At 36.2% G+C, this 25,069-nt stretch overlaps 1 protein-coding gene across 2 annotated transcripts in view; it reads right to left on the bottom strand.

The window, feature by feature from the left end:
* Positions 1 to 25,069, bottom strand: part of PRKCB (protein kinase C beta) — a 634,931-nt gene that overhangs the window by 196,023 nt on the left and 413,839 nt on the right. For both annotated transcript variants that reach the window (XM_031945586.1, XM_031945585.1), the window contains exons 9-10: positions 21,351 to 21,497; positions 355 to 528 (exon numbers count right to left, since the gene is read on the bottom strand). In XM_031945586.1, the coding sequence (XP_031801446.1) occupies positions 355 to 528; positions 21,351 to 21,497 (321 nt within the window). The remainder of the gene's footprint in view (positions 1 to 354; positions 529 to 21,350; positions 21,498 to 25,069) is intronic.

The raw sequence follows: 25,069 nt of genomic DNA, 5'->3' as shown, positions 1-25,069 counted from the left end.
ATTGGGGGAAAATATAATGAGTTCCACTTTGATTGAGTTGAATTTAAGACAATAATGGGGCATTCAGATAAAGATAATATTGATGTGATACTAGGGTTAGGGGGACAGAGAGATAAATTTTGGGAGAATCATCTGCATAGCGGTGATTATTTAAAATGATGACAGTGAGGGATAAAGAAGAAAATTCCAAAGTTTATCGACTAATAAGCAGCAAAGCTATGATTTAGACCTAGTTCTCATAACTCCAAATTCATGGCTTTTTTAAAACAATTTTTATATGCCTTTTAGCTTGAAAAAAAGCTTGAACTATTATTATTATACCAAGAATAGAATGATTATTGGCAGAAGAGTTACCATTGTCTGGAAACAGGAGTGCAACTGTGTCAGGAATGGAGGTTTCCCAGCAAGAGCAAGAACCCTCTTCTCCACCATTGTACATTCCACATCATCATCCTGGATCACTACATCTTTCTTCAGGATCTTCACAGCATAGAGTTCATCAGTGCCTTTTCTTTCTGAAAGCATGACCTACAAAGGAGAGACGTGATAATTAGGATGCTTTGGTGCAATGATTCACCCAACATTCAATGAACATGTATTACATCCCTATTATATGCAACACATAGAAGAAGGAATGATATAGAATAGATAGAAGATCAACTCTATCATTGGAAAAACAACATATAAATGCTACATATAAGTCTGACTATACAAGTAGCACAATCATGAATGAGTCATTTGATTATATAAAGACAAAAAGTGAGAGTCTTGTCTCTCTTCTCATAGTACAAGTGATTTCATCAACAAATGAACCCATTCCATAGAAGGAAGGAAGAAGAGAGGGAGGGAGGGAAAGGGATAGATAAAAAGGAAGGGAAGAAGGGGGAGGGGTGGATGGGAGAAAAGGCAAGAAGGAAAGAGAGAAAAGTCTGGTTCTGACATGCTTTAAATATCAGATCTGATGATAGAGGTAATAGAAAGCCATTAAAGTTTATTAAGAAGGAGGATCAAATGATCTGACCTATACTTGAGGAAAATTATTTTGGCAAGTTGTATGGGAGTTCAGACCAAAATTATACAAACGAGATAAGGAGAATAATTTTAAGTACACTGCAATAGTCCAAATCAAAAAGCAAGAGCAGATGGTATGGTTATCATGGTGATGTTTGTTTAAGAGAAATGTCTAAGTGAAGAGAAAGTTGTGTGTGTGTGTGTGTGTGTGTGTGTGTGTGTGTGTGTAAGAAATGTGGAGAAAGAAATGATAAGATCTGGTAACTGATAGGGTATATGGCTTGAGTCAGTTGATGACAATAAGGTTTCAGATCTAAAAGCATAATGGTAGTCAACAGTACAAGGAAATTTTGGGAAAGGGAAGATTTCAGGGGAAAGATAATTAGTTCTGTTTTGTAGATGTGAAGTCTGAGATGTCTGTGGAACATTAAGTTTGAGCTATCTTAGAGTCAGTTGATATTTCAGGACTTTAATTTAGAAGACTGACATAGAAATACTGTCAATTAATGGATCTTTCCCTGCCAGAGATTGTAATAAAAATAAAGCTTCTCTATCTGATTTATACCTCAGACTTATGAACTAAGGTCCTTTTACCTTGATAAGACTATATGTTATAGAGGAATTTCTGATCTGTATCAGTAGAAATCATTTCTTCACTCAATTTCCTTATATTGAGGAAACAAGACTGCTAGTCTTGCCACATTCCATCTCACCTCCCATTAAAAAGAAATAATTCAGCAAACTGTGCTGGGAATTTAAGGAGAGAGGATAAATATGATATAGTCTCCCCATCACCACCATTGTGGTCAACAAAGACCTCTTTATCAAAAAAAATCAAGGACCTTTTCTTTGGTCTTTGTTTTTCTTCCAATCTATAATTTGTGAAGTAGTTGGATATTCACTTCTGCTAAATATTTTCTTCTTCTTTGATTTCAGACATACTACATACTCCTGATTCTCCTCCTACTGTTATGACTAATATTTCTCTTTTCCATTGTTGGTTTCTCTTCTTCCCAATCCCTTAACATAGGTATTCCTCAAGTTCCTGCTCTCACTCTCTCCCTTGGTCACCTTGGTTATTCACGTCCCTAATTTTTATGAAAATGACTTTTTCCTTACTCACAATCTTTGGGGGATCTAAATAGTACAGTGGATAGAGTGCCAGGCCTGAAGTCAGGGAAACTCATCTTACTGATTTTAAATCCAGCTTCATATACTTACTACCTGTGTGACCTGGGAAAGTAATTTAATCCTGCTTGCCTCAGTTTCCTCACCTGTAAAATGAAGTTGAGAAGCACATAACAAACAACTCCAGTATTTTTGCCAAAACAAAACCAAATGTCATATCCTATTACTGAATGTCATACCAAAAGCTCAAATTATCTAAAACAAAGTTCTTATCTTTCTCTAAGATTATTCCTATTTCTGACTTCATTATTTCTGTCTGTGGCACTATCATTTACCATCTCACTAGTTATAACCTTAAGGTTACCTTTGGAAAAACCCTTTTCTCTACCTTTCCTCATTCATAAATTACTTCTGGTAATATAACCTACTGAGTTGTTCTCATTAAGATGAGGTCCTTATTATCACTTCAAAACAGCAATACCAGGAACAGGTGTGCTAAATAAAGTTAAACAAGAAAAATAAACCAAGTCAGGGAGTGGGGAAAGAAATAGACAGGGAAACCCTTGTAATAAAAAATTGAAAGACATAAAAATTAAAAAAAGAAACTCTAGTATCATGAGCAATGAATATGGGATAAAAGGAATAATAATGGAGTTTTTTTTTTAAAGAAAGAACAAGACTGTATCAACAACAAGAATCTCAGGAAACAGAATCTGTCTACTGTAAGAGCCTTACCTCTTACATCTAATCAGTTACTAGGTCCTGGCTAGCAATTCTGCTCTACAGCATTTCTTCCATTTGTCTCCTGTTCTCTATTACACGGTCACCGTTGTAAATGTTTAGTATTTCTGGTAATGAAACACTTTCAAAGGTGGCCTATGGTAATGAGACACTTACAATGGCAGCATAGAATAGCATGATTAGCATCCTAATTGTACTCCTGGTCTCCACTCCCAAATTCCTACAATACATCTTTCATAATTCCATCAGAATAATTTTTATTTATACATCAAGTCACTTGAGGACTCAAAATTCTGCAATGACTCCCTATTCCTTACTGAGTAAAGTTCTAATTCTCTCACCTAGCACTCAAAGCCAACTCCATTTTGGTACCATTCTGTATTTTCAGCCCTAAATTTCATACCACTTCTGATTTACAAACTCTTGTCTAAACTGGACTACTCCCTGGTCCCTATCTATACAACATTATTTCCCACCTTCATTGTTTTGCTTCCAACTGTCCTCTTTCACCTGTTAAAGTCCTATCCCTTTTAAAGCCCAGGTTAAATACCACTTCCCTGAGGAAGTTTTCCCTAATTCTTCTATTCAGTAAAGACCTTTCAACTCTTAGGCTTAACAAAACACTTTATTTATATTTCTGTTGTGCAGTTAACATATATAATTTGATATTATGTGTATCATATTCTCTTAATAGAATGGAACCTCCATTGGAGGCCATAACTGAATAGAAATATAATAGAAACATAGGTTATGATAAGCAAATGAAAGGAATACAAAACATTGCAGGATTAAATAGGAAAGACCATTCCCTTTGAGGACTCAGAAAGGCCATGCAAAAATATTTCTTTAGTTGATCATGGAGTTAGAGAACCTACGACTCAGGTGATATGGGAAATTAGCATGAGACAAAGCTGTCTTTCTAGACTGGGGGGAGAAAATAGACAGAGAGAGCTAGAGAACAATGCAAAACTGTAAGTGATGGCTGTCTGACATGTCTTTATAATAGATATGTGAGCAAATTAAGAGATGGTACAGGGAAAGGGAAATGCTGCTTAGTGGACAGAGGGCTTGGCAGAGAGTATCCCTACTTCAGACATTCCGTGCGTGAGTCACTTTGTTTTCTGTGTCCCAGGAAATTCTCTAAGACTATAAACTGCAGAGCACTTGTCAATTTGCATTGGTAGAGGAAACTTCCTCAAGTAATTTTTCTGAATTGATGAAATCACAAGTCTGGACAAAAAGCAAAGTAAAAAATATAAAACAAACCACAATCCTATTTACTAAGAGTACTCTGTTCCCCTAAAAGGTGCCAACCAAGCCAAGACTAAAAAAACATAAATAAGCAGTAAAATGAGAAAAATAAAAAAGTATCTGTTGTCATACAGCTGAGCCAGGCTCTAATTAGCTGAAGCTTTTTTAATCTCTAGAGACAGTTAACATATAAGAATCAGTGGAAAGCACACAATTATGAGTTGCTCGTATCTGATTCAATGAAGGAGTTTATTTTTGAGTTAAATGAATTGAGGGGTTCTAGAAGTGGAAGACATAAAAATTTGTGAGCCTTTCCCCCTTCAGGTCTTAAAATTTTATTCTTATTGTCTTGCTATATGAACTGACGTTTCTTGTTCATTTAGGTCTTGCCATGTGTGTACCTGCATAAATATGGACTGCTGGACATTTACTCTATATATCTGTGTACCACAAAAGGGAAGCAAGGAACTGGCTTCAGTCATTTTACAAAGGGTGATCTCAGGGGATAATATCTTTTAATATGATGTTGTTCCAGACTAGCCTCAATAGGTTTTTATCTGAGAGAACATCTCAAAAGTACTCCTTAACTCTAAAATATACAGCCAAGGAAGAAGATAACATTGCTTATAAAAACAGTCCCAGTCACTGCCAAAATGTGTGGTCCACCTCTTAAGTGCTACAGTTCAAAGAAAAGAGAGATCAATGTACTTTTATTAGCTTTTCTCCTTGCTCTGGAATAGACTGTGGCACTAACATATTAAAGCATTTGTGCTGATCTTTATTATGTATTTATTATAATGAACAGAGGCCATACTATCTCCTGCTATCATAACTTTCTCTCCCTAATCAAAGCAGGCAAACGAGAGCTCCAAAAGACTCCCAATGACACCCTACATATTATGAAGATGCATGGCCGCAATTTGCAGGGAATCTCATCAGGGAAAAAAAGGCTTGTTTGCCAGACGCCTAATTCAGATTTCCAGGTGGATGAGCCTTTCTCTCCCCCCCCCCCCATTTTCACCTCATTGTTCAGGTCAAACATTCAGGGAAATCAAATGAATTTTCATTTTGTAAAGAATTATCTGATTTTTTTCTCCTGTCAAATCCCAGTCTAAGCAAGCACTGTTCATGGAAGATGAGAAATCAGCAGAGAAATGTGACAGCTTCTTGGTTTAGTTAAATGAAGAATCAGAATTAGAGTCAGGAGATTTGGGGTCAAATTCCATAATTTTTCACTTTTCTTACATATGTGACTTTGGACACTTTTCATTTAGGAGCTTCAGTTTTCTAAGGGGTTTTTCCTCATAGATGATCTCTATGAATTCTACATTCATGATGTATAAGTATAGTGATTTTTTTAATTAAAGCTTTTTATTTTCAAAACATATACATGGGTATTTTTTCAACATTGACCCTTACAAAGCCTGGTGTTCCAATTTTCCCTACTTCTCTCCCCCCTCCTCTCAATGGTAATTAATCCAATACATGCTAAGCATAGTAAATATATATATATATATATATATATATATATATATATATATATATAAAATCCAATATATGTATATATATTTATACAATTATCTTGTTGCACAAAAAAATCAGATCAAAAAGGAAAAAATGAAAAATAAAATAAAATGCAAGCAAACAACAACAAAAAGAGTGAAAATGCTATGTTGTGATCCACACTCAGTTTCCACAGTCCTTTCTCTGGGTTCAGATGGCTCTCCATCACAAGATCATTGAAACTGGCCTGATTCATCTCATTGTTGAAAAGAGCCACATCCATCACAGTTGATGATCACATAATCTTTTTATTTCCATGTACAATGATCTCCTAGTTCTAGTAATTTCACTTAGCATCAGTTCATGTAAGTCTCTCCAGGCTTTCCTGAAATCATCCTGCTGATAATTTCTTATAGAACAATAATATTCCATAACTTATTCAGCTATTCTCCATTTGATGCCCATCACTTTCCAGTTTTTTTGTATTGTGGCTTTTAAACAAAAGCTAGATAGTATTTTGTAGACTTGGGTGGGGAGAATGGAAATACCACAATGATGGCATAAAGAAATTCATTTCATCACCTGGGCTAGCTAACTCTAAAATCCACCAGTCACCAAGGATATCCTGAGTGACCAATGTGCCCAGCACTATTAGACACTGGGGGTGACAGAGTGAAACAGTCCAGACACTTCTGTGAAGGGCAATGGAACTTACATATATTAAACCAATAGAGTAAAATTAGAAATGTTTTTTTTTCCTTTTTTGGTCTACTTTTTCTAGCACAGTATGAAAAATGTGGAAATACATTTAAAAGAATTGCACATATTTAACCTATATCAGATTGCTTGCTGTCTTGGGGAGAGGAGGTAAGAAAGGAAGGGAGAAAAAATTGGAACACAAAATCTTTGCAGAAATGAATATTGAAAACTATCTTTGCAAGTGTTTGAAAAAATACTATTGAAGAGGGAAAAAAAGAGAAATATAGAATCACACTCAAGAGTCTAAGATAGATGATAAAGCTATAGAAAATGGTTAGTCTGAGAGAACTTTTTGAGAATCAAGAAACTGCAATTTTGAGAATTTTTATGGCAATTAACATTTTTAACTTCTTAGAGTAAAGGATAGAAATGTCCATCTTTTGAGAAATATTGAAAGATAGTAGGAAACAATTCATTTTAACAGCTAGGTGTCAATATATAAAAGAATGTTGCTTCCAACCCAAACTAAAGTAGAGATGGCTAATGGAAAGATCACTGAACACTGCAGTGGAAGGTTAGTGTCTAATCTCATTTTGAATTTTATTGCTGTATTTTGTTTTTTACAGCACCTCTATTTCTCAATATATCCCTCTATTTTCCTCTCAGAATCATTCCCTGAAAACAATGAATAAATAAAGGAGGATGAAATAGTTTTGCTTGAGGACCCCAGGTGCCAGTCACATGTGCTCACAATCTATTTATCATCCTCAAATGCTTTCTCTCTTTCAGTATCCCTCTTCTCCATCCAATCTATTGCTCATTCTTATTCATTCTTCCTTCTTTCCTATGATACAAATCTGGTGTATGCATTCATCACTATACACCTGAACCACTGCAAAAGCCTTCTTCTGCTTGGTCTCCTTAGTGCATGTCTTTGCCCACTCTATTCCCTCCTCTGCTTGACTTCTGTGTAATCTTCTCAAAGTACAGATCTAATCATATCAAACTCCCTCTACTCCATAATCTCCAGTAGCTCCCTAGTACCTCCAGGATAAAATGTGAAATCTTATTTGACTTTCAAAACCTGCCCCCCCCCCTACCTTTCTGGTCTTTCAATTTACTACCTTCCACAGACTCTAAGACCCAATAACACTGGCTTTTTAGTGATTCCTGAAGTACAAAATTCCACCTCCAAACTTTCTGATTTCCTAGAATGTTCTTTCTTCTCATTTCCACTTCATTACCTCTTTCCTTCCTTGGATTAGTTCAAGTCTCAATTCAAATCTCAACTTCTACAAGATGTCTTAAGCATCCCTTAATGCTAGTGTCTTCTACTATGGTTACCTCCAATTTACCCTATAAAAACCTTATGTTTACATAATTATTTGCATTTTCCTTCCCCATTAAAATGTAAGATCCTTAAGTAGGGACTGTTTTTGTCCTTCCTTGCATCCCTAATATTAGTAAAGCATCTAGCAAAAAGTAAAAAATGATGCTTGTTTATTTAAGTTTGCCAAATATGGAATAAGCTTACTGAAAATGCATGAAGAGTAACTACTAATTCCCTGATTTACCTTAATATATTTCCAACTTTCATTAAATGAGGGAAAATTGTTGTTTAGTTCACTAAATTGATACAAATATTTAGAAGAATAATTTGCAATATGTAGTAAGAGTTAAAAGACTGATAGGATTTTCCAAGTCCTCATACTTTATCACTATAAAAATAAAAAAGGGAGAGGACTTATCTGTACAAAAATATTCACAGTACTATTATTTTCAAGACTAAAAAATGAAAACAACTTGTACATTCACTAATTAGCAAATGGCTAAATAAATGCTGATACATTAATATAATGGATTATTATGGTAATGTAATAAAGATAAATAGGAAACATAAAAGGAAATGTGGGAAGGCTTACATAATATAAAGCAAAGTCCTCTAACTGAAGAACCACTGACTATATCTGCATAATACAAAAAAGAGAAGAAAGTAAAGAAATAGTGTGAAAGGTGGGAGAAATAGCAACTGGACTGGAACCAAAACTTTTTTTTTTTTTGCTTTTTTCTTGTTTCTTAATTCATTTGGCTCTGCCAGGTGGTAGCAGGGTGGTAGAATCCAAGTGAGTCACACAATCAATTGCTTCACACCAATTAAGGTAAATGATGCTTTTTGAGATGAGAAAAATCAATCACAAGTGTCAAGTAAGTGTGAATAAGATCTTTTGTATTGGTCAATCAATCATAGGCTTTATACTAAATATAGAAAGCATTTGATCAATTGATTTCCTTAAAAGTCATGGGCAAACTGATGTGATTAATAAGTAGTAAGAAACAGATTCAAACTGGTTTAGGAACAACATTTTATACATCATCTATCTAGCTATATATATATATATTATATATATATACAGAGAGGTAAATAGATACTATTATCTATAGAAAGATAACTACTTCATAGATACTCGTATCTATGTCTAGATATCTATATAGAGATATATAGATAGATACAGACAGATATTAATAACAAACACATAAACATACAAGTTCACAATTCAGAGATTTGAGGTTCCAGCTACATAAAGGGGAGTCACTCCATCTAAAATCCTCAGATAGAATAACTTTGGAAGGGGACTATAACTTCTCTGACCAATGGAAGACTTTGGGAAATTGCAGAGATTTGCTTTCATATCAAAGAAAAAGAAATACTATTCCATTTTCCAAATGAGTTAGAAACTGGAAACTATAGATTAGTGAGCTTGGAAAAGTCCTAATAAATCTCAGAACTTTAATAATAAAGTTATTATTATATTAAAATTATTATTAAAGTTAGGAAATATATAGAAAAGGAATCAGTGATCACAAAGAATAGGTTTAGTTTTTCAAGAAAAGATCATGCCAAAATAACCATTTTGTGTTTGGATGTGATTATGGGGAATATTATAAATATAGTTTACCTGAATTTTAGGAAAACATTGGACAAATTTCTTGTGATGTTCTTGTGAACAAGATAAAAATGAATGTGCTAGACAAAAGTCCATATAATGGATTAAAAGCTGGTGAAACCTCACACAAAGAACAATGATCAATGATTTGGAGTGAATTAGAAAGAGGTAAAGTTTCCTTATGATCATTCCTTGGTCCTAAGTTATTGAATATTTTTATCAATTATTTGAATGAAGAATAGATGATATTGAGATAAAATAACTAGGAGAAATAGCAAATATACTCCCAGAAAAAAAATCAACATCCAAAAAGATATCAGCAGGCTTGAACATTGGTTGAATTCTAATAAACAGGAAATTTGATATGGATAAATAGAAATTAATATTTGGGTTAAAAATTATCTTCAAAAGTAGAAAGCAAGGGAAGCATAGTTATATATTAGTTTGTCTGAAGATCTGTGGGTTTTGTGAACTAAAGCTCAAATGTATGAATGAATGAAAGGATGCTTTAAATGCTTATTATGTGTCAATCCCTATGCAGGGGATAAAAACACAAAGGCAAGTCAGCCTCTACCATTAAAGACTTTGCATTTTTTGTTGAAGACAACAAAACATAGAGAGAATGGGGTCCAGGGAAGAAAGTTATGGTTTGGGAAATCCTAAGGAAACTGAGTGGAACAGGAGAACTGTCCACCAAGAATGCACCCTTTCCAGAAGCAATGATAGTGATGATTTAATTACAGTTCTCAGAGAAACAAGCAGAAAGAAATTGTGGGCTAAGAAAGGAAGGTACTTCCAGGATCAGGGAGAAGACGAGGATACAAAATCTCAGCAAAAGCAGACCCAAGCAGCCTGGCTCCTCCAGAAATGAACTACAGTGGTCCCATTTGAAGGATGGAGCAACAAAACAAATATTGTGAGATTGCAGACAAGATAAAGAGATATAATCTTAGATATGTTCTTCTAGAACATGTCTGGAAGATGTTTCATACTCCTAGACCTAGAGCCCAAAGGGACACAAGAAGGCATTTAGTCCAATCTTCTCATTTTACAGATCAAGAAATTAAGGTCAGAAGGTTATATGAGTTGCTTAAGTAAGGTTACTCAAGTATTAAGGGTCAAAGGCAGGATTTGAATTCAGGTCCTTTGCTTCCAGGTTTAGGAAAAACATAGCAATGAACTGGAATGCATCCAGAGAAGGGTAAAAAGGATGATATAGGGCCTTGATATCATGCCACATGAAATAGACTTGAAGAAACTTGTTTTCCATTTTAATAAGAAAATACTTAAAGGGGATATGATACCTATGTTCATATACCTGACAGGATAGTATGTAAAAGAGAAATGGAATTTGTTCTACTTTGTCCCTGAGAAAAGAACTCAGGACAATGGAAGGAAATGAAAAAGGTAAATTTAGACATGATATAAGGAAAAACTCCCTAACCATTAGTGCTAATAAAAGGCTCTTTCAGAAGGGAGGAGGATTTCCTTCATTGGAGATCCTCAAGCAAAGCTTCAAGGACAGTGTAGTAGAGGATGTCCTTGTAGGCAATAGAACATTAATTAGGTTTTAGAAAGGGCAATTTGCCATGGCATTATAGTAAGAATGGATGATATTGGATTAGGCACAACTTGAACTAGATAACCTCTAAAATTTCTGACATTCTGAGATTCTATGATTCATCATGTATGGAGAATACTTCTCTCACTTGAATTCTATCTCTGATATTCTAAGGTAAATAATGTCAGTGAGCATCTTAATAATCAGAGGAAAGTTACAAGCCTGAAAGATCTTTACAAATGTTAGCTATTTTTATCATTATCATCATCATCATCATCATAAGGTTCATTATTACCAGTTGATTTTTTTGGGTGGGGAGAGACACCCTAGGCAAGTCATAAGGAACTGTCTTAAGAAGCTATGATCTGTGCAATCAATTAAATCATGATCATCTCTACCATCAAAGTGATTACTATCATCATCATCAAGAGTGAAAGTTAGAGCTTTTAGGTAACAATAAGAATAAACATACTCAAATATTTTTCCTCAACAGGAATTTTTCCACATTAAATCTGAAAACAAAAGCAGTTCCTATGGAGTAAGCTCTAGTTGTTTACTCAACTGGTTCTGTCCCCCAAGGGGAAGGACTCAAGAGATTGATTAGACATGCTGAAATGATGCTAGTGGGCTATGCTTGTCAAACCCCAGGCCATAGCTGTCACCCAAGCAGCTTCTCTGTAAAGAGAGTGCAGAATAAATGGGGGAAACGGCCCCAAAACTGGGAACTTTTCATCTCTCCTAGCAAACTGGCAAATGAGAGAAGTTACTGATACATATGAACATTTGATAATTGCAGGTAGGGAGAGAATCCCAGCAACAGGCCACGGTGAGTTTGTACACAAGAGGAAGATCTGTTGCAAACCCAGACAGAACAGTTCTAGAAGCTTGACTAAGGAAAGGGTATCCCTACCCTGGAAGGAGCATTTAGTCCTTATCTCACCAGAACAGAGATGCTTAATTTTTTTGTATCATGGACCCCTTCGGCAGTTTGATGAAGCCCATAGACCTTTCTCAAGATAATGTTTTTAAATAACTGAAGGGAATGGTAAAATTTGGTTAGAGGTTAATGAAAATGAAGATTCAATTTTCCTATCCAAATTCACAAACTCCTGAAATTTATCCATGAATCCTTGATAAGGATGGGGGTGGGAGGGTTGTAGACCCCAAGCCAAAGAAAGATAGAAAATGGCAGGACAAATTTCCATGGATGGATGAACATCTCTGAACTCCATGAGCAAGACAAAAACAAATGAACTCTAATAATTAATTTACTCTGTGATCTTGACAAAGTCATTTAATCTGCAACCCCAACTTTTTCATCTTTAAAATATGGGTAATCATATTTGGAGAGCTATCATCATCATCATTTTCATTATCAGCATTATCATCTTATCCCTGGAATGACAGAGACTTTCATCCATGACAAGTTGTTCTACCATCTTCCCAACTGTCTATGATTTGGGGACTAGATGTCCCCTTTAGTGCAGGGACACCCTCCCTCATAGTATCCCTGTGAGGATCAAGTGAAATAATTTATGTAAAAGAGTTTAGCAAACCTTCAAGCTCTTTTTTAAAAGTAATTTTTATTAAAGCTATTTCTTTTCAAAATATATTCATGGACATGTTCAACATTCACCCTTGCAAAACCTTCCAACTTATTTTCCTCCCTTTCCCTCATCCCTTCTTGTAGAAGTAATCCAAGATATGTTAAACATGTGCAATTCTTCTACACATATTTCCACAAACATCATGCTGCATAAGAAAAATCAGATCAAAAAGGAAAAAAAATGAGAGAAAAAACAAAATGGAAGCAAACAACAACAAAGGTGAAAACACTATATTGTGATCCACATTCAGACCCCACAATACTCTCTATGAGTGTATAAGGCTCTCTTCATTACAAGATCATTGGAACTGGCCTGAATCATCTCATTGTTGACAAGAGCCATGTCATCAGAATTTATCATTGTATATTCTTGTTGTTGCCGTGTACAATGATCTCCTGGTTCTGCTAATTTCATTCAGCATGAGTTCATGTAAGTCTCTCCAGGTCTTTCTGAAATCATTCTGTTGGTCATTTCTTACAGAATTATAATATTCCATAACATTCATATACCACAATTTATTCAGCCATTCTCCAACTGATGGGCATCTATTTAATTTCCAGTTTCTTGCCACTACAAAGAGGGCTGCCACAAACATTTTGGCACACGTGGGTCCCTTTCCCTCCTTTAAGATGTCTTTGGGATACAGACCTAGTAGAAACACTTCTGGATCAAAGGACATGCACAGTTTGATAGCCCTTTGGGCATAGTTCCCTATTCTCCAGAATGTTGAATCCATTCACAATTCCATCAACAATGTATCAGTGTCCCAGTTTTCCCACACCCCCTCCAATATTCATCATTACTTTTTCCTGCCATCTTAGCCAATCTGAGAGATGTTTAGTGGTACCTCAGAATTGTCTTAATTTGCATTTCTCTGATCAATAGTGTGATTTAGAGCATTTTTTCATAAGACTAGAAATCAAATCTTCAAGTTCTGAAATAAATATCAGTTATCATCATCAATGAATTATTATTAATTATGAAATGGGGCAAGCACACCAGGGTCTCTGAGTACCTGCCAGGAAAGATCATGATGGCAGCAGAGAATAAGGCTGCAATCACATCTAATAAGGTACAGAGGGTATAGGGGTGGTCACAGAAAATACATGGATAAGAGCATAGGGAAGGGTTCAGAGGCAGATAGATGGCTCAGGGATGGGGTAGTAATGGAAGGCAAGCAGTATTGGGGAACAGGGTGAGGAGTAAGGATGCACAGATAATCACTCTCTAACTGTGGATTAGAATTGGGAGCACGGACTTGATGGAGGCAGAAGAAGGCTTTGGAGGAAGAACTTAAGGTCTCATTTTTGAGGTCTTTGAGAAGACAGACTAACTCTTATTTGAGACAGACTAACACCATGGAGTTAATTCATTAACATATCTAAATTAGCTCAAAGTTGTTGGCAAAACTTTGAAGTTAACATGACCACATCATCTTAGAATTTTCAGCACTATTCAGTGTTCTGCTGTTCTTCCTATGGATGTTTGGAATTTGTCTAAGATTTATATATTTTAGGACCAAAAGATTCTGATAGCAAAACCTCAATGGCTTCCCTGATTCAGTATATATTACCAGGATGTGCTTTTTGGTTAAAACATGATAATAATGTGTAAATTATGCTCCTTTGATCTTTGGGATGGTTAGTACGTGACCCTTTGCAATCTTTGCTATTGCTACTTTATATTAGCTACTTATAAACTTACAATACTGATTACAAGAGGGATATGGTCAGGGGGACCAGAATAAGATAGAATTTTAACATAATCATTGTGATTACTGTCATTATTCTTTAATCAAATGGAATAGGAAGCCTAGGAAAGGTCTTGGTGCCCTTTTGGCCTTAATTCATGAATAAAACTGTTCACTTTTACCATTTTCTTCACTTTGCAACAGGAAACTCAAGAAAAGCAATTCAAATTCTGTTTGTGACATATCTCCCTTTCCTTGTAGCATACCCTGAGATATAGAATTATAAAACTTCAGAGATGGAGGACGCTTTAAATGTGGGGAACCTGAGCTTTAGGAAATTCAATGGTCTGTCTAACAGAGTACAAGTGCACACCTTCCAACCTCCTGCAACAGATGTCCTCATTCTACCTTGTGGTGCAATAGAAAGATCCCCACGAGAATCAGGAGTCCTGGGGGTCTAGTCTTAGAAAAGAAATGGTTCCTGATTTAGTCCTATAAGTCAGGCATTCATTAGCAAATTTAGAACAGTTAGATCCATTCAATCTAATGTAAGTCTATCCTTTCTCAATAGCTTGCTTTAACTTTCCAAATGGTTTATCAGTTCTCCTTCTCCCTAGTCCCTTCCTCCACACCTGTAATTGAGGCACTTAATCAGAAAGGCAATTTAAAGTCTTATTTCCACTTGTCAGCATGGAAGGAAATCGTGGTTATTCAATTAATTCACCATCCATCCCTAAGGGCCCCCAGCTATTTCCATGTTCAAAGACTTAAGGGAGGGATAACTGTTCCAAAGAACTTGGAATAAATACTTCCAACTTGCAAGAAGGTACCACCTCACTCATCAACACCCCCTCTAATTAAGGGTGACTTTTTTAGAAAATTCAGATCCATTTAAACTCTACCTCTGATCCACTTTATACCTAGGTGGCCCACAGGAATTGCAATACCTCGCATCTCACAATAAAAAACTTTTATTTCCCTTTTCCTACCAAGATTCTATGGTCAACTTTGTTCTACATAAATGAAGATTGAGGAAGTTGGAAAAGTCAAGAAGTCTAGCAAGAAGTAAAGCATAAAGTTCATTCATATTCATAAAACATTCACTAAATATCTACAGTGTTAAGTGATTTTCTTAAAGCACATATCTGAATTGTGTGAGCCTCCCTACTCAATAAACTCAATAAACAGCTGTTTGCTTTTATCTCAGGATCAAATATAATAATTCTCTGTTTGGCTTTTAATATCCTGTCATAAACTGCCCCCCACCTTTCCAGCCATTTTAATACTCTACAATCCAGTGACCTCAGTGTCCTTGATGTTCCTTTGAGGAGAGACATTCCATCTTCAATCTGAGAATTTGCCCTGGCTGGCTCCCAAGTCTAAAATTTTCTCTCCTGTCACCTGTAACTCCTTGCTTTTCTGATTTCCTTCAAGTCTCAGATAAAATTCAGCCTTCTGAAGGAATTTATGACCAAAGATGAACTGAAATACATTATGAAATGCAAAATGGATAATTGTGATCATACTAAGTTAAAAAGGTTTTGTTCAAACAAAACCAATATAAAAACAATTAGGAGAAGCTGAAAACTGGGGGGAAAATTTTATATCCAAGAGTTCTGATAAGGACCTCATTTTTAAAATACATAGAGAATTGACTTATACTTATAAGAATAAAAAGTATTCTCCAATTGATAAATGCTCAAAGGATATGAACAATTTTCAGATAAAATTAAATCCATTTCTAGTCACATGAAAACAATGCTCTAAATCACTATTTATCAGAGAAATGCAAATTAAGACAGCTCTGAGGTACCACTATATACTTGTCAGATTGGCTAAGATGACAGGAAAAGATAATGATGAATGTTGGAGGGGATGTGGGAAAAGTGGGACACTAATACATTGTTGGTGAAACTGTGAACAAACAGATTCAACCATTCTGGAGAGCAATTTAGAACTATGCTCAAACGGCTATCAAACTGTGCATACCCTTAGATCCAGCATGTCTTTACTGGGCCTGTATTCCAAAGAGATCATAAAAGAGGGAAAAGGGCCCATATGTGCAAAAATCTTTAGTTTATAGCAGCCCTTTTTGTAGTGGCAACAAACCAGAAAGTGAGTGGATGCCCATCAACTGGAGAATGGCTGAATAAATTGTGGTATATGAATGTTATGGAATATTATTTGTTCTGTAAGAAATGACCAACAGGATGATTTCAGAAAGGCCTAGAGAGACTTACATGAACTGATGCTGAGTGAAATGAGTAGGACCAGGAGATCATTATATACGGCAACAAGATTATGTGATGATCAGCAGTGATGGACTTGTCCCTTTTCGCAATGGGGTGATTCAGGCCAGTTCCAGTGATCTTGTGATGGAGAGAGCCATCTACACCCAGAGAGAGACTGTGGAAACTGAGTGTTACATACATAGTATGTACATTACATGTTACAACATAGTATTTTCACCTTTTTTGTTGTTGTTTGCTTGCTTTCTGTTTTCTTTCTTATTTTTCCCTTTTTGATCTGATTTTTCTTGTGCAGCAAGATTGATGTGGAAATACACACACACACACACACACACACATATGAATTGCACTTGTTTAACACATATTGGATTACTTGACATCTAGGAAAGGAAGTGGGGGTGAAGAGAGGGAAAAATTTGGAATACAAGGTTTTGCAAGAATGAATTGTTGCATATATTTTGAAAATAAAAAGCTATTCAGCCTTCTTCCAGAAATCCTTTTCTGTACCCCCTCCCCTAATACTAGTGATGTGCCCTCTAATTTATGCTATTTGTACATAGTTGTTTGCATGCTGTCTCCCTCCTTAGAAGGTAAACACTTTGAGAGCAAGGGCTATGTTGACCTTTCTTTGTATTTTAACCCTGGATAAAGTGCCTAGCATATGGTAAACATTTAATCAATGTTTGCAAGATAACTGAATGCAAAATTCTGCTTTCTTGGGGTTGCAAAGGAAGTCAGTGAGTTAGCATATGCAGGGGACTCCCATGAATGGCAATTCATCTGACAATTTGGAAGTGAGATATTAGAAAATTGCCTTTCATTTTTGGAACGTGAAAGGAAAGAAAGTAGGGAAGAGGGGGGGAATTACAAGACCACATTCCTACATGAAATCTCTTATCTGTATGACCTTGACCAAGTAGTTTTATTACTCTGGGCCCCGTCTCCTTATTCATAAAATGTGGAAAATATGATCCCTAAGGTCTCGCCAACTGTTATGTTCTTTCCCTAACTCCACTCACCCCACTCCATAAGTGCTTCTGTGCAATTAGGTGGTTCCATAGTGCAGTCCTGAGCCTTAGATCAGGAAAATCTGAGTACAGATTTTACCCTAGACACTCAACTCTCTGTGTAACCTTGGAAAGCCACTTAATTTTACCAGACCCAGTTTCTTCAACTATAAAATGGAATAATAATAGCACCGTCCTCTCAGACATTCTGTCAGGAACAGATGAGATAAAATTTGTTTTAAAAAGTGCTTAGATTCATTTTTTATTGTTGTTTGCCTGATTTTTTTCTTTCTTGTGTTTTCCCCTTTTGATCTGATTTTTCTTGTGCAGCATGATAAATGTGGAAATAAGTTTAGAAGAACTGTACACATTTAACTTATATTGGGTTACTTGCTGTCTATGAGAGGGGGAAAATAAGAAGGGAGGGAGAAAAATTTTGAATGCAAGGTTTTACAAGGGTGAATGTTGAAAACTATCATTGCTTGTATTTGGAAAAATAAAAAGCTACCAGTACTCAAAAAAGTGCTTAGGTTCATTTTTTGTTGTTGTTTGCTTACTTGTTTTTTTTCTCTCAAAAATTTTCCCCTCTTTTGATCTGATTTTTTTGAGCAACATGATAAATGTGGAAATATGTTTAGAAGAACTGCACATGTTTAATGAATATTAGATTACTTGCTATCTAAAGGAAGGGGGGAACAGGAAGAAGGGGAAAAATTACAATACAAGGTTTTGCAAGAGTGAATGTTGAAAATTATCTTTGCATGTATTTAGAAAAATAAAAAAGCTATTCATATAAAAAAAGTGCTTAGAGACAACTACATTTACCATATTCTAATTTTAGACTTTCATGTACTTACCTTTCCTGTTAGATTGTAAAACCCCTAGAGGTAGAGACTTATTTATCTTATTCTTACCTCCATTTCTCAACAGAGTGCTTTATATATACTAATGTTGAATACAATTTTTAAATTAATTAGCTGACAGGAGGGTCAGAAAATAACAACACATAACATTTATCTAGTACTTTAAAGAGCACAAATATCTCATTTAGCCTCAAAAGCATCCTAGATTATAGGTACTGTTATCATCCCCATTTTACAGATGAGGACATCAGAGGTTAAATGACTTTGCACAGGGAAACACAGGACTGTGACCTATCCATTGAACCACCTAGCTGTCCCTACACGTTCCCTTGAGCAGACATGATCAGTTCCTGGAGAGAAAGAGGAAGTGAAAGAGTGGCAAATAATCATGGTATCAGGAAGACCCTATCTCAAGCCCTTACCCAGACAACTTCCAACTAATTTTTAATTCTTTATCAAATTCCTGTCACACAGTTAAAATAGATGAGCACATTGGGGAGTTTTGTCCTGGGGCCAGGGACCACACAAATCTGTGGGTATAAGAATCTGTGGATGAAAACAATGTAAGACGTCAAAAGCAATGGAGTCTACTCATTCAATAGTCTATAAACATTTATTAAGTGCCTACTACATGCTAGATACTGAGCTAGTTACTTCTTATTGTTTTGCCAAAGAGCCATATGACATTAAACAATTCAATTACGCTCTCTGGACCTCAGGCTTTTATTTGTTCATTTTATCCCCTAAAATGCCTAATACAGCAGTAGAAGATTTGGGTTGAACTTCTCACTCTAATATTCACTGCCTATGTGACTATGAGCAAATCAATCTCCCTAAGCTTCTATTCTTTCACCCATATGGGGAACATTCTACATTTTAAGATCTCTCCCAGTTCTACTATTCTTTGTTCTGCGTCCTAATTTTCAGTTCTGACATTCCATGTTCTAAAATCTCTTTCACGATCCAATGTTGCAAGTTACAAACTAAAACTGTCTCCTGTTTTATAAAAATGCTCTCTTCTAAAGAATCTATGAAAAATTTCATACCTAGGGTCAACTTTAAGCCCAATAACACAAAAGATTTGAGGAACCTAGATTTTAATACAAGAATTTAAGAGAGAGAACAACAAAAGCACTTAAACCACAATTTACAATGATTGTAACCTTTACAGCAATCATCCTGTTATGATCCTTCTTAGTGACCATAAAGTGCAATAGCAGGCATCCTCTTTTCTAGTCCACTTAAGACATGGCCCTAAAAGAAGCAGGTGGCCTGAACAATGAGTTACAGATGGCACCTTCCTGATTGCTTTCTTTTTGGAAGCACATTCCACACCTGTGTTGTCACTGGATGGCAGCTGCTCCAGAAATAGGTGATTTAATTGGATCATTATCAATGAAAATTCTGATTATTTATTTTCCAGATCTAACACTGAAAATGGAGCTTGCATGTCTCTGTGTAAAATAACATGGGCTGAGGGTCATGGGTACATAAAATATTAGATAGAAAGGATTCTAGAAATGAGAGTACAGAGTATTATAGATGGAAGAGATCTTGAGACACAGAATAGAGCATCAGGAATGGAAGGGGTATTGGAACACAAAACAATATCAGAGATGGAAGGGACCTTGGAACACCAGATCATCAGGGAAGGAAGGAACCTTGGAATACAGAACAGAGCAGCAGAAATGGAAGAGACCTTGATACACAGAGCAGAGCATCAGGGAAGGAAGGGACCTTGGAACATCAGAGCATCAGGGAAGGAAAGGACCTTGGAATACAGAACAGAGCAGCAGGGATAGAACGGACATTGACACACAAAGCAGAGCAGCAGGGATAGAAGGGACGTTGGAACATCAGAGCATCAGGGATAGAAGGGACCTTGGAACATCAGAGCATCAGGGAAGGAAGGGATGCTGGAATACAGAACAGAGCAGCAGAGATGGAAGGAACCTTGAAACACAGAACAGAGTATCAGGGATGGATGGGACACTGAAACACAAACATCAGAGATGGAAAGGATCTTAGCACACAGAGTGGAGCATCAGAGATGGAAGGGAACTTGGAATATCAGGTATGGAAAGACCTTGGAATAGCGAACAAAACATCCGAGATGGAAGGGACCTTGACACACAGAGCAGAGCATCAGGGATAGAAGGGATCTTGGAACATCAAAGCATCAGGGATGAAAGGGACCTTGAAACACAGAATAGAATGTCAGAAATAAAAAAAAAACATTAGAATATAGAGTTCAATGTCGGAAGTGGAAAGGACCTCTGATAACACAGAACATAGCATCAGGGCTGGAGAGACTTTAGGATACAGACTTCTAGGACTGAAAGGAATCATGGACATTGACCTAGACATAGAAGAGACCTCTGAGGTCATCTAATGAAATGCTCCCATTTGATAGAAGAGCAAATGATTATGGATATTAAGTGGCTTGGTCAAGATCATACAGGTTGTGAATAATATCGAAGATGGATTTTGAACTCAGATCCTCTGACTCCAGATATGGTACTAATTCCATTATACCACACTGAGACTTAGAGATGGAAAAATTAAGTTTCACAGAGGAGAAAAGGATCCCTCCAGTAGAAGATTCCACCAGAGGCACAGACTGAGTTAGGATTATAAACAAAATCTCCTAATTCCCAGTCTACAGTCCCTTCAACCATATCAATCTCCCAAAGACACTGATGGCCCCATGGGATTCTCTTCTGCCTCATACTCTTTTAGGCAGGAAATCCCTTGAAGACCAGGATGATTTCCTCTGGATCACTGATCCAGTAACTAGCATAGGACCTGTGCAGCTGCATATCAATAAATGTGTCCAAATGATAAAGTTTATAATAAAACTACTTGCATTCAAGATTAGCTTAGAGAAAGCAATACAATGAAAATATTCTAAACAAATAGTATAAACAGGATGAGAATTTAGGTCGTTTTACTTTTAATCCAGTAGTTTAATACTGCAGACCATGTTGTGGCTTTGTTAAGACAGAATGCTATTTTAATTGTGCCAAATTCAAAAGCCCCAAGTCCTAGGAATGCTCTTTTCTTTCTGAAGCAATTATTGCCAAGCTATACGATACCTTGCCAAAGCTGCCTTTCCCCAGCACCATGAGGAAGTTAAAATCAGTCAGTTTCATCCGATCTCGGTTTCCATTGTTGTCAATTTTAGATATTGCATTGGCTGTTTTTTCTTCGGTAACCTTGGTTCCCTGGCCAATCTTGGCTCTCTGAAGGGGAAAACACACAGAACATTTAGCATTAAAATACAGATAATACACACATAGAGAGAAAGAACAAATATAAACAATAGGGAAGTACCCATAGTAATAGTAATAACTACCATTATTTTTCTTAATTTGGATCTATGATTTCATATGCTTTGGAAACTACTGGCTTAGAAACTTTCCCCAGTAAAGGAGGGCATAAAGTCCCTTATAACTTAAAGAATTAGGAAATTGGGTGAGGTTAAGTGACTTGCTTAGGATCACACAGCAAGTTAATATATATCAAGGTAGAGTTGAATTGAGATCTTCTGGACTTCAAAAGTATTCTGACTTCATCCACCATGTTACATACTTCCCTTCTAGTAATAAGAACTCATTTTTCTATGGCATTATATTGCTGAAAAAGATTATTCCTCACAATCTGTGTTGTGAGATAGTGCAAATATTATTATAACTACTGTTGAGATGGGAAAAGAGAAGTTAACAGCATTTGCTGGGATCATGGACCTTGTAAGACCCTAGCACTCTGGGCCTTGCCTAGTGGTTCCCCTTCTCCTCTCATGGACTTGTATTTACTTTGGACTGATGTAAATATACCTTAAAATTTACATGTTGCTTACAGCAATGAAATATTAACTCCTTGAGGGAAGAGATTGCTATATTTTTTGTGTGTTTTTACCCCCAATGCCTAGCTGACAGCTGAGGACGGTTATCCCCCTCACCTAGGGCTATAAAGTTTCTTTATTTAAAGGCCCACAAAACAAAGTTTTTATTTTTACTATAGTCCGGCCCTCCAACAGTTTGAGGGACAGTGAACTGGCCCCCTTTTTAAAAAGTTTGAGGACCCTGCGCCTAGCACATAGTAGGGACTTAATAAGTGTTTACTGATTCATTGATTCAGAAGCCCAAAAAAGGCTTCCAGTTGAAGCATGCATGGTTCTAAATGATGTTTCTCCAGGGCTTCAGCACAGCTGGTACTTTCCATCTGGTCTCCTGTGCTTCTCTTCTCTCCCTCTGCTTGATCCAGACCTTTAAACACCTGCATTGACTTTCCACAAGCAATGTGCTTGCTGGGTTTCTGACAGTTTGCTTTCTGGCCTATTACTTTGTGTTGACTTCCAGCGTACACGTGTGCCAGACTTAGAATCCTGGAATCCCAGAGCTGAAGGGCATCTCAAAGCTCATCTTCTTCAATCTGGTTCTCAAGGCAAGAATCCCTTTGTGGAGCTTATTTATGCAGATTTCATTTGAACAACCCAAGGTACAGGGAATTCACTATTCTCCAAGGCATTCCATTTTGACACAGCCTTAGTGTTTAGGAAGTTCATCTTTATATTTTATTTAAAAATTCCTTCCTTTAACTTCTACTCATTGGTCCTAGTTTGCCCCACTGGAGTTACTTAGAAATACATTTTTTCTTAATGTAACAGATTTTTAGCCACAGTAAGGTAGCAATAATGTCTCTCCTACCCATCCTGATCTGAAGCTTAAAAACTTTGATTACATAAGGAGAAAATAGGTTTCATTAAGCAGAATAGTTCATAAAACTCTTATTACAGGGAAAGACAAAAGGCAAAAAGAAAAAGGGGACCACAGACTTGTGAAAGTAAGGAACATGATATCATCTTAGATAGACTTCAGGAGATAGTAGAGTCTGAAAGGGCCTGGATTGCTGTAATTTTCTGATCACCTGGGGAGAGGGAAATATTCCATCCTGACCTTTTGTTGGCTCTGCCTCTCTGAAATTTGATTTTGGAAGTCATTTTGAAGTTGTTTGGAAGGGAATGGTGAGAGATTCAGCTGAGTTATTGTATTTAACCCATCATCTTGGATCTATCAATATTTTCTGTCTGTAAATGTTTTGCTGTTGTCCTGTGATCTTTGAATCATCAACTCATAGCTTTTTTGTACCAGGCAGAAACTATTTACCATAATATTGACACCCCAGTAAGGGGTTTTCCTTTTTTTTTTACCTATGAATTTTTCCCTCCTCATAATCTGTCCTACTCAACATTTACATTCATTACTTTGCATTTCAATTTTTCACATAGATATCATTTCCCCAACCAGACCAAAAGTGACTAGAGGTTAGGAATTATTGTACTTTGGTCATTTCTGTATTCCCTTAACACAGGAAGAGGCATTGGGTAGGTCAGTAAATGGATAGAGATTATAGAAAGGGAAATGTGTACTTGAGGTAAGTAAAATATTTCTGGCTCAGTGGAATAGGCTTCCTTAGCAGGGAATGACTTCACCATGTTAGAAGTCTTCAAGAAAAAATTATTTACTAGATACCTGCTCAGCTCTTGACTCTCCAGACTACCTTTCCATTTGTAACCCAGTGCCCTTCTCCATTAGCAATACCTCCATTCCTACTACTTCTTCCTCTGAAAGGCAAGTTCCTCTTCCAAATTTCCATTTATGGAGGCACCCTGCAAGCCATGTTCACTCTGTTCTAGCTCAGATCCTTTCCACCTTGCCCCCAAATAAGCATCTTTTTCTACCTGCCATTCCTTTTCAGAAGTCTTTTTTTGTGTTGATGTGTTCAGAATGTAAGGTTTTTGAGATCAATGATTTTCTTTTTATTTGTATTCGTAGCCCTAGTGATTAGCATAATGCCTGACAGATGAGTAACTGCTTAATAAGTGTTTTATTTAAGCAAATCTCATGTTGTAGAAGGAATCCTTATTCTAGAGGTTGAATAGATGTTCTTTAAGATTCCTTCCAACTATGAGATTCTGTGATCTTATTAAATGTATGCCAAAAATTGCTTGTTCAATTGGTGAAGCAATAATTTTTTTCTTGTATAAATATAATCCTAAGAATACAAATGAACAAATGATTTCATGTTCATACTTCAATCCAGAGGCTCTTGAACTCAGTGTGCAAGTAGAAGCAAATAGTTCACCCATTGTTCTTTTGAACAAAGAGCATTGGCATTTTCTAAAACAAATAGTATGAAAATAGCTCACATTTCTGTAATATTTTATAATCTGAAAAATCACTGTTTTCAATAGTCCTATGAAGCAGGTAGCACAAGTATTACTCCTCCCCATTATACAGACAAGGAAATTGAGGCAGAGGTTAAAACGACTTACTTGAGATCATATATTTATCACAGTTTATGACTTGACTTCAAGCCTACCAAGGAGATCTTTAAAAAATGGAAAAGCACCTACATGTACAATATAGATTTATAACAACTCTTTCTATGGGAGCAAAGAATTAGAAATTGAGGGGATGATGTCCATCAACTGGGAAATGGTTGAACATATGTAGTATATGAATGTAATGGAATACTATTTGCTATAAGAAATGATGAGCGGGCAGATTTCAGAAACCCAGGACAGACTTACATAAACTAATGCAAAATGAAGTGAACAGAACCAGGAGAACATTACACACTGTAACAGCAACATTTTGTGATGATCAACTAAGAATGACTTAGCCCTTCTAATTAATATAGTGATCTGACACAATTTCAAAGGACTTATGGTAGAAAATGCTATCCATATCCAGAGAAAGAACTGATGCCAGGTGATTGCAGACTGAAGTACACTATTTTCACTGTGTGT

Source organism: Sarcophilus harrisii, chromosome 1, assembly GCF_902635505.1.
Source record: "Sarcophilus harrisii chromosome 1, mSarHar1.11, whole genome shotgun sequence".
NCBI classification, from domain to species: domain Eukaryota; kingdom Metazoa; phylum Chordata; class Mammalia; order Dasyuromorphia; family Dasyuridae; genus Sarcophilus; species Sarcophilus harrisii.
This window is presented reverse-complemented; position numbering and strand designations above follow the sequence as displayed.